Source organism: Aptenodytes forsteri, unplaced genomic scaffold (assembly GCF_000699145.1).
Source record: "Aptenodytes forsteri isolate BGI_AS27 unplaced genomic scaffold, ASM69914v1 Scaffold120, whole genome shotgun sequence".
Lineage (NCBI taxonomy): Eukaryota > Metazoa > Chordata > Aves > Sphenisciformes > Spheniscidae > Aptenodytes > Aptenodytes forsteri.
In genome coordinates, this window is record NW_008795938.1 from 1884317 (window position 1) to 1899981 (window position 15665).

At 36.9% G+C, this 15665-nt stretch overlaps 1 protein-coding gene across 4 annotated transcripts in view; it reads right to left on the reverse strand.

The window, feature by feature from the left end:
- The window catches only part of SLC1A3 (solute carrier family 1 member 3), a 67470-nt gene extending 52900 nt beyond the window's left edge, over nucleotides 1–14570 (reverse strand). For all 4 annotated transcript variants that reach the window (XM_009285167.1, XM_009285168.1, XM_009285166.1 and 1 more), the window contains exon 1: nucleotides 14390–14570. In XM_009285167.1, the coding sequence (XP_009283442.1) occupies nucleotides 14390–14570 (181 nt within the window). The remainder of the gene's footprint in view (nucleotides 1–14389) is intronic.
- Between the last annotated feature and the right edge of the window lie 1095 nt (nucleotides 14571–15665).

Below are 15665 nucleotides of genomic sequence, written 5' to 3' on the forward strand. Positions count from 1 at the left end.
ATCACTTCCCTGCTCCTGCTGGCCACACTATTTCTGATACAGGCCAGGATGCCATTGGCCTTCTTGGCCGCCTGGGCACACTGCCGGCTCATGTTCAGCCAGCTGTCGACCAACACCCCCAGGTCCTTCTCTGCTGGGCAGCTTTCCAGCCACTCTTCCCCAAGCCTGTAGCGCTGCATGGGGTTGTTGTGGCCGAAGTGCAGGACCCGGCACTTGGCCTTGTTGAATCCTCCATGGAGAAAATGAAGTTCTTAATTGTATTACAAAATGCCTTGGTCTCACAATGATAGAGAGCTGTTTCACATGATTCTTTGTGTTGCATAGATGAAATAGGTTTCACACCTACACATTGGTTTAAACACCACATCAGTAAAAAAAAATAACTATAACTCTTAGAAGATGAGAGATGGGGCTTTACTCAGATCTAAATGCTCATTCAAGAACTTTAGGGAAGCTTAAGTCTATCCTCCTCCTTGGCCTACTTAGAATAATTAGATATAAAAATTTAATAAAGAGAGAGGATTATTTTTTTCACTAGTTCAAATAATTCATAATTTTAAAATAATAAGGAATTTTCTAACTGGCATGATGTTTTTTAAGTGAACAATAGCAGTGGTTTTGTTAAATAAGTGAAGTCTCAATTTTTAAAATGAATTCTTATGAGCTTCTGGTCTCTCTCTTATTTCAGAAATACAAAGAAATTAAGACTGTACCATTATTTGGAGTTAACATTTTTTTAAAAGTCCATGCTCTCTACTGTATTTTCATGCAGAAACTAGAAAATCTAGCAGTATTACTTTTTAATTGATCAAAAATCACTCCAGGATATTTCAAGAGGAAATTACTAGGTGGTATATTCATGACAGTGCAAGAGCTGCCTTTTCCGTATTAGTGCTTGCCAGTTCAAACAGAACACACCAATAAGAGTTACATACACTTCTGCTTTTTACCAGTAAATCTCAAAACACTGTTAAATGAGGTCAGCATCAATATTCTTTTCTTTAATAGATGAGGTACAGACTTACTTTTTCTTTTCCAGAAGGAAATAGAAAACTTGATAATAACTGGAAAATAATACCTTAAACTAGGTAGAACAGTGCACTAAAGTAATAGCTGTTAATAGTGCTTTTCCAGAAAACCTTGTAACCCGCAAGCAAATAACATTTTGTTCTATAACAGAAATTGGGCTAGAGCCAGTAAGAGAATCAGGCTCCTACCAGTTTAATGGGACATTGTATATTTTTGTTAGCTGCACAGCCATTTCATTCTTATGTTCCTGCAGAGCTCTGGAATGAATGCTTTTGTTCTTTGGGTCATTTGCTTCTGCTTAATTTACCATTTTGTTCTGACACCTTTTCTTCTAACAACCAGTTTCAGATAAGGCTGCAGATGTATTTACTTGAGACAAACAGGTAAATAACTTCTCTGGTGATAATACTTCAAGTTGCTGACAAAATCACAATCATTTTTAATCTCTTTGCTTGCCACAAGAACCAGAGACTTACCAATTCACTTGCATGCTTTTGATTTGCATTTTTTTGTTTCCATAATTTTATATTGAACCTTCACCCCACCTTCACCCCCCTTATATATCACCTGCTCTTTCCTTACTTTCTGATTTTCCTTATGTAGGTAGGGAGGTATGTTCCCTTCAAAACCATTTTGTTGAATACTAGGTACCTAACCGAAATATTCAATATCTAAATACTGCAGCAGAATTTTTTTTGTGATTGTTTTGTTACTTATACTAATTTTATCTTAAAGGTTAGCTCTTATTATGCTAATTATTGTTTAGTAGCTAACTAGTTACTTTTTAAATTCATATAATTTAGGACCGCAGCAGAGTTCATGCTCGTAAGCATTTGAGCCTTATTACATCTCTTTGACCTTCTTTATCCAAAAAGTGTAAGATTATGACCCTCTTTAAAGGTCCTTCACACAAAGTATATTTGATGGGATAACCTAAAAAGCCTTTATGAGTCTTCATTCTGAAAAATGAGAAATGTCCTTGGTTCAGGAGAGACAGCTACAGGCTCTTTTGTCCAAGTCCTGTGGTAGGCAAATAACTAAGGTAAGGAAGGGCATGTATGGCATCAAACTGAGGGGAATAATGCTGTGGAGAGCACCAAACTGCTACAGCCAGGAAGAGAATACAATTTAAGCTGATCTTTTTTATAGAATAGAATAGAATAGAATAGTAGAATAGAATAGAATAGAATATTTTCCATTGGAAGGCACCTACAACAATCATCTAGTCCAACTGCCTGACTCTAACACTGACAGGCTTGGGGCATCGACCACCTCTCTAGGAAGCCTGTTCCAGTGTTTGACCACCCTCTTGGTAAAGAAATGCTTCCGAATGTCCAGTCTAAACCTCCCATGGCACAGCTTTGAGCCATTCCTACGCGTGGGAATGTACAAGTACAATGCACTTGTACTTGTCAGATACTGAGATGAGCTCATCTGGGGGCTAAACCAGGGAGGAACTATTTTTTACTGGATTAGTTTTCTGCCAGATTAGTTCCCTGGATAGGTTTACCGCTGTGCTAGATGATGGTGGTGCTGGTGTGATGGCAAGGGAGGAAAGCAAACATTTGGGGCTGGAAATATGCAGCCAGAGACAGAGGTAGGACTGGCTTAATCAATCACAGAAACATACCCTTAGGCAACCAGTTACTCTTCCTATGGCAGTCCAGATTTGGAGCTAATAGGTAGCTTAAAATTCCTTTAATTCTTTTCTTCTGGGGCTGAATTTAGAGCAAATGTTTTCCACATGAACTTCCTTCCCTGTTTCAGACCTGAAGAAGACCAAGTATCAATTGGCTTAATAAACTATTAGCTGTTATTCCTCTACAGCTCTCATCTGACAGAGACCCAGAAGAGAATCTCACAGGTATAGGTGTATATATTTTTGTGTGGTATGCTCCTTCTCTTTTAACTGGATGATGCCAGTGCACTAGAGAACTTAAGGACCTGTGCTCCAAATAGCTTTTATAGGTGGCTATATTGAAGTGGAATATGGGTTAATTTGGACAGAAATAGCTACCTCTCCTTTGCTTAAGATATATCATGAGGGGAGTCACGGGAGAAGTACTGTAGAAGAGCTAGATATCCTAGACATGATTGGGATTCAGAAAATTCCAGTGATATGATATATTGTGGTATGGGACGGTTCTAGCAGCAAAGTGATAACTTGCAATTTCTTGACTTAATTCTGTTGGGAAGAATGAACTACCTGGTTTATCTGTATATAAAACACATATCTACTTTACTGAGGATGCACTATGCTTATTGTGCACAAATGGACTACCCATGGTAGTTCTGGATGGCACGTACTGATTTGTGGCAGGCCTGGCACTTTCTGGGAGTGCTAAAGTCATTGCCCACATGCTACAGAGTCTACTGTGCATGCATATACGCACCCTGGGGCTCTCCGAGACTTCCAAACATCAAGCAATTTGTCTGAAACTCCTGCCTCAATTAAGCTGTGAAAGATCAGAAAACATCAGGCAAAAAAGCCTCCAATTCCACCTGGACAGAATTCTAAGGCTGTAAAAAGAGACATGTCCAGAGAAAAGCAAATGTATAGTGAAGTAAGACTTACATTGATGTCAAAGAGTTGTTTCCTGCATCAGAAGAGAAGTCAGTGTGTTACCTTTGCTCAGGGGTCACGAGAGCGCCATGGCGCTGTCAGCTATACTGAGGAGGGACAGAGCTGCAGTGCTGCAGTCGCTATGCATCAGGGACACCTGCCTCCTGAACCTGACCCTGAAGATTTGCTTTATCCAGTGAGAGATATTACCTTCCAAAAAAATCACACCAGACTTCTGACATCACTATTCAGTTACAATTTGCAGAGATCCAGAGGTAGTTTATAATATTAATGTATTTTATGGGCATTTAGAGCTAGATTAACATAGATACATATGCACTTAATTCGCAGCTCAAAATTAAGACACTCAAAACCTCTGCCTGCCACTGCCTAACTCTGGAGGTGCCTGAACTCTTGAAACACCTTTATAGCTATAGCTGGGCACTTCCATGTTGCCTTTACTTGCAGACACAGCAGCTCCTTCTTGGATTTTGTAGACAGAGGCATACAATTGGAATGGGGAGTCTGAAGCTGTAAGGAAGAACTGATGTAACTAAGGAATGAGTAAAATCATTGTTTTATGAGGTACTGCCTAAACCAGGACATTTCTTATACCAAATCTGAGGATGTAACAACATCTGAATGCTGTTAAAAAGTTTTTAAAAAAATCACTGAAATCTGTCCTTTGCTACTTCTTGGCTCCAGTGTTACACTCATACATTTTGTCCCTTCTCTCTCTAGTTATTTGGTTCATTTGCCCTTCTTCCCCAATTAGGAGGTAATTTTCTTCCTTTGATAACATGCCCAAAAGATTGTTCTCTTTTTATTCAACTTCTGCTTCTCTGTTTGCCTTCCAATTTTTTCTTAATTTTTTTCCTTGTTTTCCTTGAACTGTTTCTGTATTTATTTATCATCTTTGATTTCTCTTTTGTTGTTATTTATAAGACAAGCAATTGCAGGGCATTTGTAGAGGATTTGGAATGAAGAAGAGTTTTCACTGCTGGCACTGAAGCAGACTGTTCTTTATGGAATAGGGACATTCATCCTCAGACAAAAGACTTTATTGAAAGACAAACTACTAGTTTATATACACTTATTAATCTCTGAGCTATAGAAAAAATACTTTTGATGCAATAAATAACAAATAATTCTACCAAAATTCGGGAATTCTCTCTTACTATGCATATAAAAAAGATCAGGCATTCACAATACATGCCAGCTTGTATTTTGTGAAGTATTATTTAGAATTATGCTACTCGGTGCTTTACAAAGTTACTGCAATAACTGTTTTTTTCATGCCTGGGTTTACTTTGCTGCTTCACCTTCTTGACTAATATTTATGTTTTTAGTCGCATAAAGAATAGATCCCAATAGATAAGAAAGCTGCTCTTTTAAAGTTTACATAGTTCCTTTCTTACCTTTACATTTCTTTCTTTCCTGTTTTTCCTCAGCTGGAAACTGACATAGTCCTTAACAGCACCAAATTCTGTTTTTCTCTACTACAGTTTCAGCTGCCCATCTGTATTATTTTGTCTTTTTTACAGTATAGTAACACTGAGGAATTGCAGTCAATGAGACTGAAATCCCTCAGTGCCAAGAACTTTGTGCAAACTTGCTCAGAAAACAGAGCTCTACTCTGAAGAACTTCTAGCATAGTTTAACAGAGAGCCTGAGGTTAGACATTGATAGTTGCCTTTATTTGTTCTTTTAATTCCACCTTAGACATACACTACAAAACAGTTCATTGTAGGCTTGGCTCCCTTGATATGCAGTTTTACACCCTCATTTGTGGGACATTCAAATTACACATTCCTAATCTCTGTGGAGCTAGTCCAACTTTTAATTCCTACAAAACCACCTGTTAATTTAGCTTAGTGCTGATAGTCTAAATCTGTAACTGAGATGTTTGCCACTGAGGAGTATTTTGTTGAGTCAAGATATGCCAATGCCAGAACTGTTTGGGTCATGGAACATAACTCACATGGCAGACTTTGTTAAATGATTTTAAAGAATCTTTTTTTATCCAGTATTTTGCTGACACATGCAAACAACCTGGACAGACTGAAAGGAAGCATTTCCTGTTGTAGAACACAAGACTTTTGCCATATCAGGTGTAAGCATTACCGGAATCCTTTATTTGTGTTTGATTTATCATTCAGTGCACTCATTCGATAAGGAAATCAGGTTCATGACTGAAATTTATGGAATCATGTTACCATTTTTGAAAAGATAGCTAGGATGCTTTCAGCCCCTCGCTGTGTGATTTTGTTAGTTGAGTCACTTCATCCCTAAAAACCTCAGTATGACTGAGAAACTATTCATAACTAGAACCTTCCATCTATTTAATTTACTGGTCAACAGCCTCTTTCAACACATCAATTTCCAAAAGTGTTTTATTTCAGTTGATTAAAAAGAGGTCTCATGCCTAACTTCTTGTGAGTTAACTCATCTGAAGGATATGTTATAGCATAGAGGATTAATTTAGTAGCCTCCATATAGGTTATGATACCTCTCTTCTCACTGTTAGGTGTTATTCAGAATGGCAGAATTTCCCTATCTTAAAGGTCACAAAAATGGCAAAGGGAAACGCGCACCTGGAATGATAATTACATAGTAAGTACCTGAGTCCAAATTGTGATGTTCAAAGTCCCTCTAGATAAAACAGCTTAGTTCTGGAAATCTAAAGTTAATGGGCACTTCTCCACTTGTTTGGGAAGACCCCTCACTTCTCACTGTTCTGCGTGTCTTTTTCTCAGAATTGCCATGACCTAAACATCTATAGGCCTAATTCCAGGCTAAGTCTTGGGGATCTAGAAACTGAAGACAACTGACACACGCATGCAGAGAATCACCTGGATTTGGGATGCCCTGTGCTCCTGTTCTTGTTCAAAGGATTATTTCACAACCTGGGGCTCCCTGTTATAGATGAGTGTTTTAGTCATTAGGTTAAAACATCATGCCGCCTTTTGTTCTCGTGGCATATTTTGCCTTTAGAAGTCTTGCATTTCCTTCTGCCTGATGACACAACTTTGAAAGGAATGGTGGAATTGCATCCTCCTGTAACTTGCCTTTTGAAAGGAAAAGAGTAAGCCAATTCCTTAAGCACTGCTGACACCATTCCCAAGATGAGGGCTCTTGTGCTTCTGGATCTTGACTGGGTAAAATATCTGGCATGGTCCTGACTCACTCAGAAATGAGCAGGAGTAGGAATGCAAACCTGTTTGTTTATTGTTTTGTTTTTTTTTTTCTTCCTGGCAAATTTTAGGCAGTTATATACTTAGCTTGTGGACTTGTGGGGTTACCCTTTTGAGTCTTCTAGCTCTCGCTCATGCACTAAAAAGACACCCAGCTCTGAGATCTGGATTCCATATGCAGCTTCCTTTGCTTACGTTTTAGGCTCTGAAGGACTAGATTGTACATCCATGTTTGTTTAATGTATGTATTCCCAAGTCAAAATTGTTTTAAAAGACATCAAAATGTATGCAGTAGCCTTATTTATCAACTGCCTTTGGTTACTACTCCCAGGAATTCCCTGATTAATGGTCCTGCTATATTAATACAAAGGCAATTTTATTCTTTTTTTTAAATTTAGTCCTTGTGAATAGTAAAACCAGAGCATTTAATAGACCCAGATTGAGGGACCAGCTTATGTTCCACTGTAAACAATGCTTAACACTTAAGTCCCATCTTTTATAGACTTTTTTTGAATAAATGAATTTTCAGTTATGCCAAGTTACAGTAAATGGTGAAAACCAAGCACACACTTTGTAACTGTCAAGCTGATTTCCATGTATGATCTTCTATCCATGCCAATAGAAAATACATAGACATGTCAAATTTCAAGCAAGAAAATGCATTTCTCAATGTTCAGAATTGAACAAGAATTCAAAAGGTGGATATAACTGCTGCTAAGAGAAAGGACATGGGAGAACAACCACAAGACATGATTAACAGTAACACTTTATTATCCTCCTGATTCTCCTGTTATCCTTCTGGTTTTCTTTGCCTCTTTTCCTGCTTTTAACTGTTTTCCTTTTCACTGTTGTACAGTTCACTGGACCTATTATGTTCCTCTTTTGTTAAAAAATTCTTTATAAAATCTATCATCAAAAAGAATTTCTTTTGTATGGATTTTAAAAAGTTACACACCCTGTGGTTTCATCCTGTTGATTAAAACTACAGTGTCAATACAACTTCAAGTCTGACATGGGTTAACATAATAAATTAAATAATTCAGCTCTTAGTAAAATTTCTCTAGAATAATTTCCATTTTTTCTTTCCCTATTTTAAATAGTTTCGTCCCTATTCCACACCCTCTATTTTTTGTTGTATCAATGACTCATTTAAAACTCCTTGGTCAGGGCCCTAGTTGTTTTCTAATATACATTGTAGACACCATAGCATATTCTATGAACAACACAGTTGGAGAAATTAGTATGGGAGGAAGAAATGTCTTAGGTCCTCACTATTTTTTTTATTTATCTCTTGCATTGCCTTATTGCTCCAAAGCTCCAGGTTGAACTGAGCTGTAATATGCTGAGAAACAAATATATGACAAAATATGCTAAATCCCAAAGAAGCTGAGTTGTAATCTGAACGTGAATGCAATACAAAATCTGAAAGGAATGCACAGTAAATGAAAGGAATTGGGAGGATGGACAGAGGATGCAGACAACAAATGTGACTGCATGGATTATTTTATGCAGTTGGTGGTTCCAGAGCATCTGATTTTTTTAACAAGGTGTGAAAAAATAAAAAAGTCAATATCTCAGCTGCTGATCTAGAAGTCAGTGCTACAGTACAAATTATCACAATGCCTGAGTTTATATCTTACTTTTTTAGCAGCCTTATTAACATCCAGAAGATCTAATTTCTTTATTTACCTCTCTTTAATATTGGATTTTTTGGTATAGTTTTTCAAATGTACTTTGTCTGATTCACCTAAAAAGATAAGTATTTTATAAAAATATTTTTTCTTCAGTATCATAAAATCCCCAGAAACTCTTAGATGCCTGGTTATTTCAAGAAATTATGTGCGAAATTTAAGCCACATGAATGAAAGTTTCAGGAATTCGTAAACAACTGAACATGCCATCTTCAGCTACACCTTCATTGTGGCCAACTCAAAAGCATTCCAGTGCAGGTGACAACTCATTCTAGCTTTACAATAGCTAGGGTGCTAGTAAGGATATAACAACGTTGAACATTTGCTCAGCATACAAATCATTGGCACCTTGCTTATGATTTTGTACTGCTTTGCAGTCATCATAGTGACTACAGTGCACGCCTACTGAAAAGTGGAAAAGACTGGCAAGCCCTAATACTAGTTCATTTGATGCTGAAATGTCTTTTTAGTCCCCTTTGATGCTCAACACAAAATTTTCTTGACAGTCTTTGAGATGACTACTGTTTCTGTTGTAAGATATCTTTTGATAGCATGATTGCCATATTCTACTGGCATTCAGGGAATTTTCTTGTAAAATCTCTGAGAAACCATGTAAACATCCTAAATGTCTCATGCGGTTACTGTCCTGCATTCCACCCAGGATAGCCTTGAAATCTGCTTTGTAAGAAGTGTATTACATAAATAAATTTAAATTTAATTTATCAAGAATGTTTTGAGAATCTCACCTTCCTTTTCACAAGCTGTATGCAGAGTGCAGTGAATGTATGTTTCTCTGGATCGTTTTATGACCATTCAGATGTACTACTTTTGAGCACCACTTTGCAAGTCCTTTGATTTGACAATTTAGAGCAAATAAGATGGTAGTAAGGCTATATTTAGCACATTTTCTATCTTTACTGTGCATATATGCACAGCTGCTGTCTCCAGAATGCACAATTGTGATTCACAAAGTAGCCAAGTTTATTGTTGTTACTCTGTGCCATGTATGGCAGTCCAACAACCAGTGCTGTTTCATTTCAGTAACACCAGAGTGTATGATAAGAAATTAAGATTGTGATAATAAATTTACATAATTTTATTTTGCAAGTAACTGCTAAACTAGTGTACTGTTCATATTTTGCAGTCTGACTTTTATTACTGGCTACTTAATAGCAGAATTAAAGTTCTTTGTATTTCTATATTTCTATATTTTCTGTATTTCTTTGTATTTCTATACTTTTTCTCCTTTTTGAAAAGGATTATCTCCTTTGAATTTTTAAATGTTACTCTGAATCTTACAGTGTCTGTTTATGTTTTTTTCCCAAAATTGTAACTATTTCTTAACTTCAAAAAGAATTAAGGTTTTGCTTAGCAATTTTTTTGGAATATTACTTAGGAAGGTTTTGTCACTCAGTGAGAAAGCAATTGTGCTGGGCAGGTTCTTTAGGAGAGCATTGGGACAGAGGCAGCTTCTGAGTTCAGCGTAAGTAGAATTTATTTCAATTTAGCTGTCCCCAAACTGTCTTGATTTTCTTGTATATATCTTAATCTTTTGTATGGTATCACATTTCTCTCTTTATGTTTTAACATATTATCTCACATAGGACTCACCTCCCACAGCTGTTTCTCCTATAATGATGGATCTTTGCTTTGTTCTCATACAAATGTTACCTTAGAGTGCCTTAGGCACTCATCGTGTTCATTGTCAGTGTGTAATGGGGTCAAATACCCTTCTCTAGGTATGTCAGCCTCAGTCTTGAGTGGATACAGAGGATCTACCAGTAGCAGAAAAGGTGTCACTTCAACACACAAGAGACTGTCTTTTTTGTGGGCTTTTTCCAGGATTCTGTCTACCTGTGAATTACAAACTTGTACCTCTTAGGACTCATTTTAAACTATTGTTCAGACGAGGAGTGTGTTGAGATAGGAGAATCTGCTACTCTGCACAGCTTTTCACTGTTCAGATATTTTAGGGGTTTTGTGGGGCTTTTGCCTTCTCTATTATGAAGGAACATCTGCAGGCTTTATTTAACTCTTTACTTTTTTTCAGGGACATGACATTGGCAATGCCTTCATCTCTCCTGTCTTCTTCCTGTACTTTTAACTAGTTTTTTTTATAAAGATGTTGGAAAGTTTTGGAATCTTATATACGGTGCATGCTGTTGAGGAACAGATGTTGTATGGGCCTAGCTCCGTTTCACATCCATTGTGAGATTGCCCACAATTACAGAAGACTGGGTTCAATGACACAGCCAGTCCTGCACTCCCTTCGGTGGACAGGTACCCAGAAAACAGAACTGGATCCATCTCCGTGCCCCTTGAATGTCCCAGTGGACAACTGCAGCATATCACTTCAGCAGTGTAAAGAGGATTTTAGCTAATGATTTGGAGCTATAATGGCTTCATAACTATGCAGAAACTGCTTTTTACAGTACTTGCTCCACAACCTCCTTCTACTTCACTGAGCCCCTCAGTTAAAACTATTTCACCCTGAACAGCTTCTCAGGATCTCTGCTCAGCAGCTCTGTGTGTCTCGATCTTTACTTCAGTACAAGTTCAGAATCCACAGGAGATTCTTTGGCATTTAGGAGTCCTGCCAGAGTAAAGTCTGGACTCCTGTGGCATTTTTGGAAAATGGGAGGTAAGTAGCGGAGAATCAAGACAGTCTGCTGAAGGAAGGGTCTCTGAAAGGAAGGCATTTTGGGGACAGGATGATGGAGCTAAGTAGCGTGGGAGAGAGGGCACTGCCTGAGATTTTGCCAGTAATTTGGCTAGCACTTCAAAGTTTGTAAGACTTCCTGCAGACTTTCCATGAGCCACCATGACCCCTATCCTACCTTAAATTGCTCCTGGTCATCGTGACGCTCTGAATTTACCAGTGGTCAGCTTCCCAAATTCGCCTCACATAATTGTTCTCATCTACTGGCTCTTGCCAAGATCTACTGCAGAAAACTAATCTAGTATTTCTAGATGTACCAGAAGAATCTGAAAAACTGCATCATAACTCACTTATTGACCATGCTTTTCTCAAAGTTTCTCAAAGGGCTTGAAAGCAGTTTAAATTTCACTAAAAATAGCAACAACGATGATAATGACGATGTGCTAGACAGACCCTACCTATGCAGAATGTGAAGTCAGGAGGACCTTTCTTGAAGTTTTTGGGAAATGGAGAATAGTGCTAAGTAATTCTCAATGTGAATTATAACTTCTTGCATCTTCATCATTAGGTTTTTAAATATTAGTTGGTTTTGTATTGTAGCAGCTAGTGAATTCAGTTCGAAACCAGAGTAACAGCAGAAGTTAGGGTAAATGCCAGAATATCTCTACTCTGTCTGCAAAATATCAGTATGCAACACAAACAAAAGCATGTTGCAGCTACCCGCTTCGTAACAAAGTGCATGTTTCCACAGACACAAACTCAAGTGCCTGTTATAAACTACGGTCCTGAAACTGGGCTAAGACATATGATCCTATCCCCTTAACCTCTACCAGCATCAATCCTGCTCAGCAAAGAAAGAAATTGGAAATGCTCTATTAAATAGGCTTTTTCATATCAGTCCCTTGACAAAAGAGGCCTGAAAGAAATGTTTCTGAAGAAATGTTGCTCTCTTTAAAGCTAAAATTTTGCTTTTCCCAAGTTTAGTCTTTATGAAAATTGCTGGACTGACAGCCCTAAAAACTGGTCATCTGTCTGTTTAGATTACAGAGAGCATTAAGCATTATTTCTTGTAAATGATTCAACTCTGGTCTGAGTATAGTTTTGTTTCCACCTACACTCACATCCAAGCATCTCTGATGAGACAGCCAGTGATGCTAATTGGTGGGTTAATTTCACAGTGTTGATTACTGTCTGCTAGGAAAGGGATCATGCCCATCATTGATTTTCCAAAGATCACCAAACAACTGAGAGATTATAACAATTTAGTCCTCGCCAAACTAGACAGATGGAGTTCAACCACTGAGTGTTTTCCAAACTCTTTAGCCAACTGTTCCCTACTTCTGAATATTTCCACAACAGCAAAAAAACAAATCTTACCTTTTTATGAGCTACCAAGTGTGAACTTACTGTTCTGATCATATATATACTGTAAAACTACACCACAAATAACAAATGTGAGAAAATTTTGGAATATTCTGTCATAGTAATGAGAAGACATTTTTCCACATATTACACCAGGTATATCTATAGGTTCATGAGAATGAACAGTATTGGAGCAGCCGGCTCATCCCAGGCCTCACATTATCATTAGTTCTCCAACTTCTGTTCCAGCCTTACTGGCACTCTGCCATTGCTGTAGGTGGTAGTGTGGCTGTGGGCAGACATTTGTCACTAGTCATCTAAAGCTAACTGGAACATGCAGTAACAGTAAAAACACTTCTCCAGCCTACATTTCTGTTCCCACATTGCCAAATTTATGGGATTCACACTGGAGCTAGATGACAGTGAAAAAATTGCAAGAGCACGTGGGTCTTGTGCAGTATAGACAGGTGACAATCTAGGAATTGCGTTCTTTGAGGTTGGACAATGTTTCAAAACCTGCTTAATTTGTTCTGCGTTTCCTGACCATTGTAGATAAAATACCTACATTTTTTACCCCGATATTAATGGGAGGTTTGCATTGAACAAATTCTTATTTAGGAATCAAAAGCACTTGTGATCAAATGCTGTTGATAAATATGAGAGACTGACTTTTCTATTATAGCAACAAAAAGTACTTTATTTTACCAATATGCAAATTAATGTAATTGTCTCCTAGAAAAAGACCATCAAACCTGAAATTAAATTAAAATAACCCTGCAGATGTGGTATCAAGCAACAATAAGGTAAAGCCCTAAAATTTTAATTCCTGAAAAAACTGTAGAAACATGGCAAGCAGATTTATACGGAACAGCATGATCAAGGACATTAGGGCCTACATAGGTGTAGGATATATACCCTTATCTTTAAGCGCTAACATTTGGGTTTTCATGAGCAGATTCATAGTTTTATATTTTGAACTAATTAGAAAATAAAAATGAAAGTAGTACCGCAAAGCCATAATGTTCTTGCTCACACTATAAAGAATGGTATTTCATGAAACATACGGTGTCATTTAGAAAATCCGTAGTTAAAGGAAAATTACCAAAAGTGATCACATAATTATATAAAAGAAAATTTGTTTAAAAAATTGTATGTTTTTCTCAGAAGATTCTCTTTCTAATGTAAATTCAAGATGTGTAGCAAAATTTTAAATTTACATTTTGGTGCATTCAAAATCTAAAAGCTGTTTGATGTTCTGGATTCCTCTCCATATACTCTAAAAAGGCATTTAATCAGGTGCTATCTTGCAGTCCTTTGAATAAGTAGCATTGCCATTGTTGCCCCAATTGCATCTGAAAGATGCATGTGTGAGATTGTGAGTGACTGAGAGAGCATAAGCTTGTACTTAGGTTTAATTGTTTTGCATTTATCAAGGGAAAACGGAAAAGATTGAGGCTCTGATATATACCTTTGCTTAGAAATGTCACTTCATTTAATTCATTGAGGACTTCTGTTTGTCATTGCAAGGTGTTATTTTTTGATAGATTAGGTAAATAAAAGTTATATCCTGAGCATTTTGCTGCAGCTGGCTTTGGTAGAAAAAATTTCATTAAAAACATTCAATTCAGTTATTGTATCTGATTCTTTAAGAGAAGAAGCCATAAAACAGCTAATTTTTTTACCAAAATTCTCCTTAGGAATACGAGAATAATTAAAATGACTCTTCCCTAAACTTCCACGTGCAGCTGTCAAAGCCAAAACTCTCCAAGCAAGAACATTCTTATCAGTGCAGAAGAATTTGGGATCTCATTTGTAATGCAAATCGCCCAGGCAAATCATCATGGTCAAATGCATTGGAGAACAGAATATTCCTATTGAACAAATTACTCACCAAGAATCACAGCAACAACGGTGAAGAGCACAAAGGCATTCCTCAATAAATAACTTTTAACGTCATCCTTTGTTATGCTCTGCACTTTTTTTTTTGCCAAAAGTGTACGTTTCCGGACTCCTTGTTGAATGCGTTCCATCCTACTTCCAGTTTTTGGATCTTCTCCGTTACCTTTATTCATCTATCTTGCAGAAAGTTTTCTTTTACAATTAACTTCTGTCAATATCCCTTCAGAAAAATGGAAGACTCTTTTCCTTGGGAGGTACTGGAGAAACATGCAAGAAAAGAAATATAAAATATTGCAATAAGATTTTAGAGGAATGATTAGCCATATGTTTACATGGAAGCAAATATTCTTCATGTTTCAGTAAAACTTATATGATTTGTAATATCTAAGTTGTTGATTGCCATTTTTCATAAATAGCCTCAATGACTGTTAAAGAAGGATTATATGGACTGATCAGATATGTGTCCTGTGTCTTCAGAAATTAATCTGAATTGCTGTCATGCTGTAAAAAAAAAGTTACATGGAGTAACTTTTTTTTGCAGTTGCTCGACCTATACTAACATAAAATTAGTACAATTCTTAGAAGTGTACAGTGTATAATGTTTAAAACTATCTGTCAGGCTTGCTTTTCATTTGTTTATCAGGCCCATATTATCTAGAAAAAATTCTAGCTCACCTTCACATTAACCATTGGAGAGAAATATTTTGCTTGAACTGATATATTTAAAATATTCTGCATTTCAGATGTTTTTAAATGGTTGACTGCATTGGCTGAATTCCTCCTTTTCACATGGCAAAACACAGCAGGAATAGTTTATTTATCCCTCAACCACTATTTAGAAGATATGACTTTGACAGTTTTATGTTGATAACATTCATCTTTGAAGTGTATAAACTATTCCGAGCACATCTGTAAAACATCAGAAGTTATATCCCACTTAGCTTGTTGCTTCAGACTGTAATACAAGTTCACATTGCAAAGTAATGCTTAGCTTGGCCTGACAGCAATTATGGGGATATAGTCTGATTTTAAGAAATCACACACTGAATCAACCTTAAAATGTTTTAATATTAAAAATCCTTCATTAGGACATTAATTTTCATTTTAAAATGAATTTTTTGTGGCTGCTTGGTATGTACTTATTTAATAATGGAGCCTGCACAATTTTCCAGACTGAGAATTCCATTTTCTGAAGTCTTAGTTAATACACTGGCATTTTTTATGACAAGACTAGAAATTAATAAATGGATAGAGTTAGTTGCTTCCAC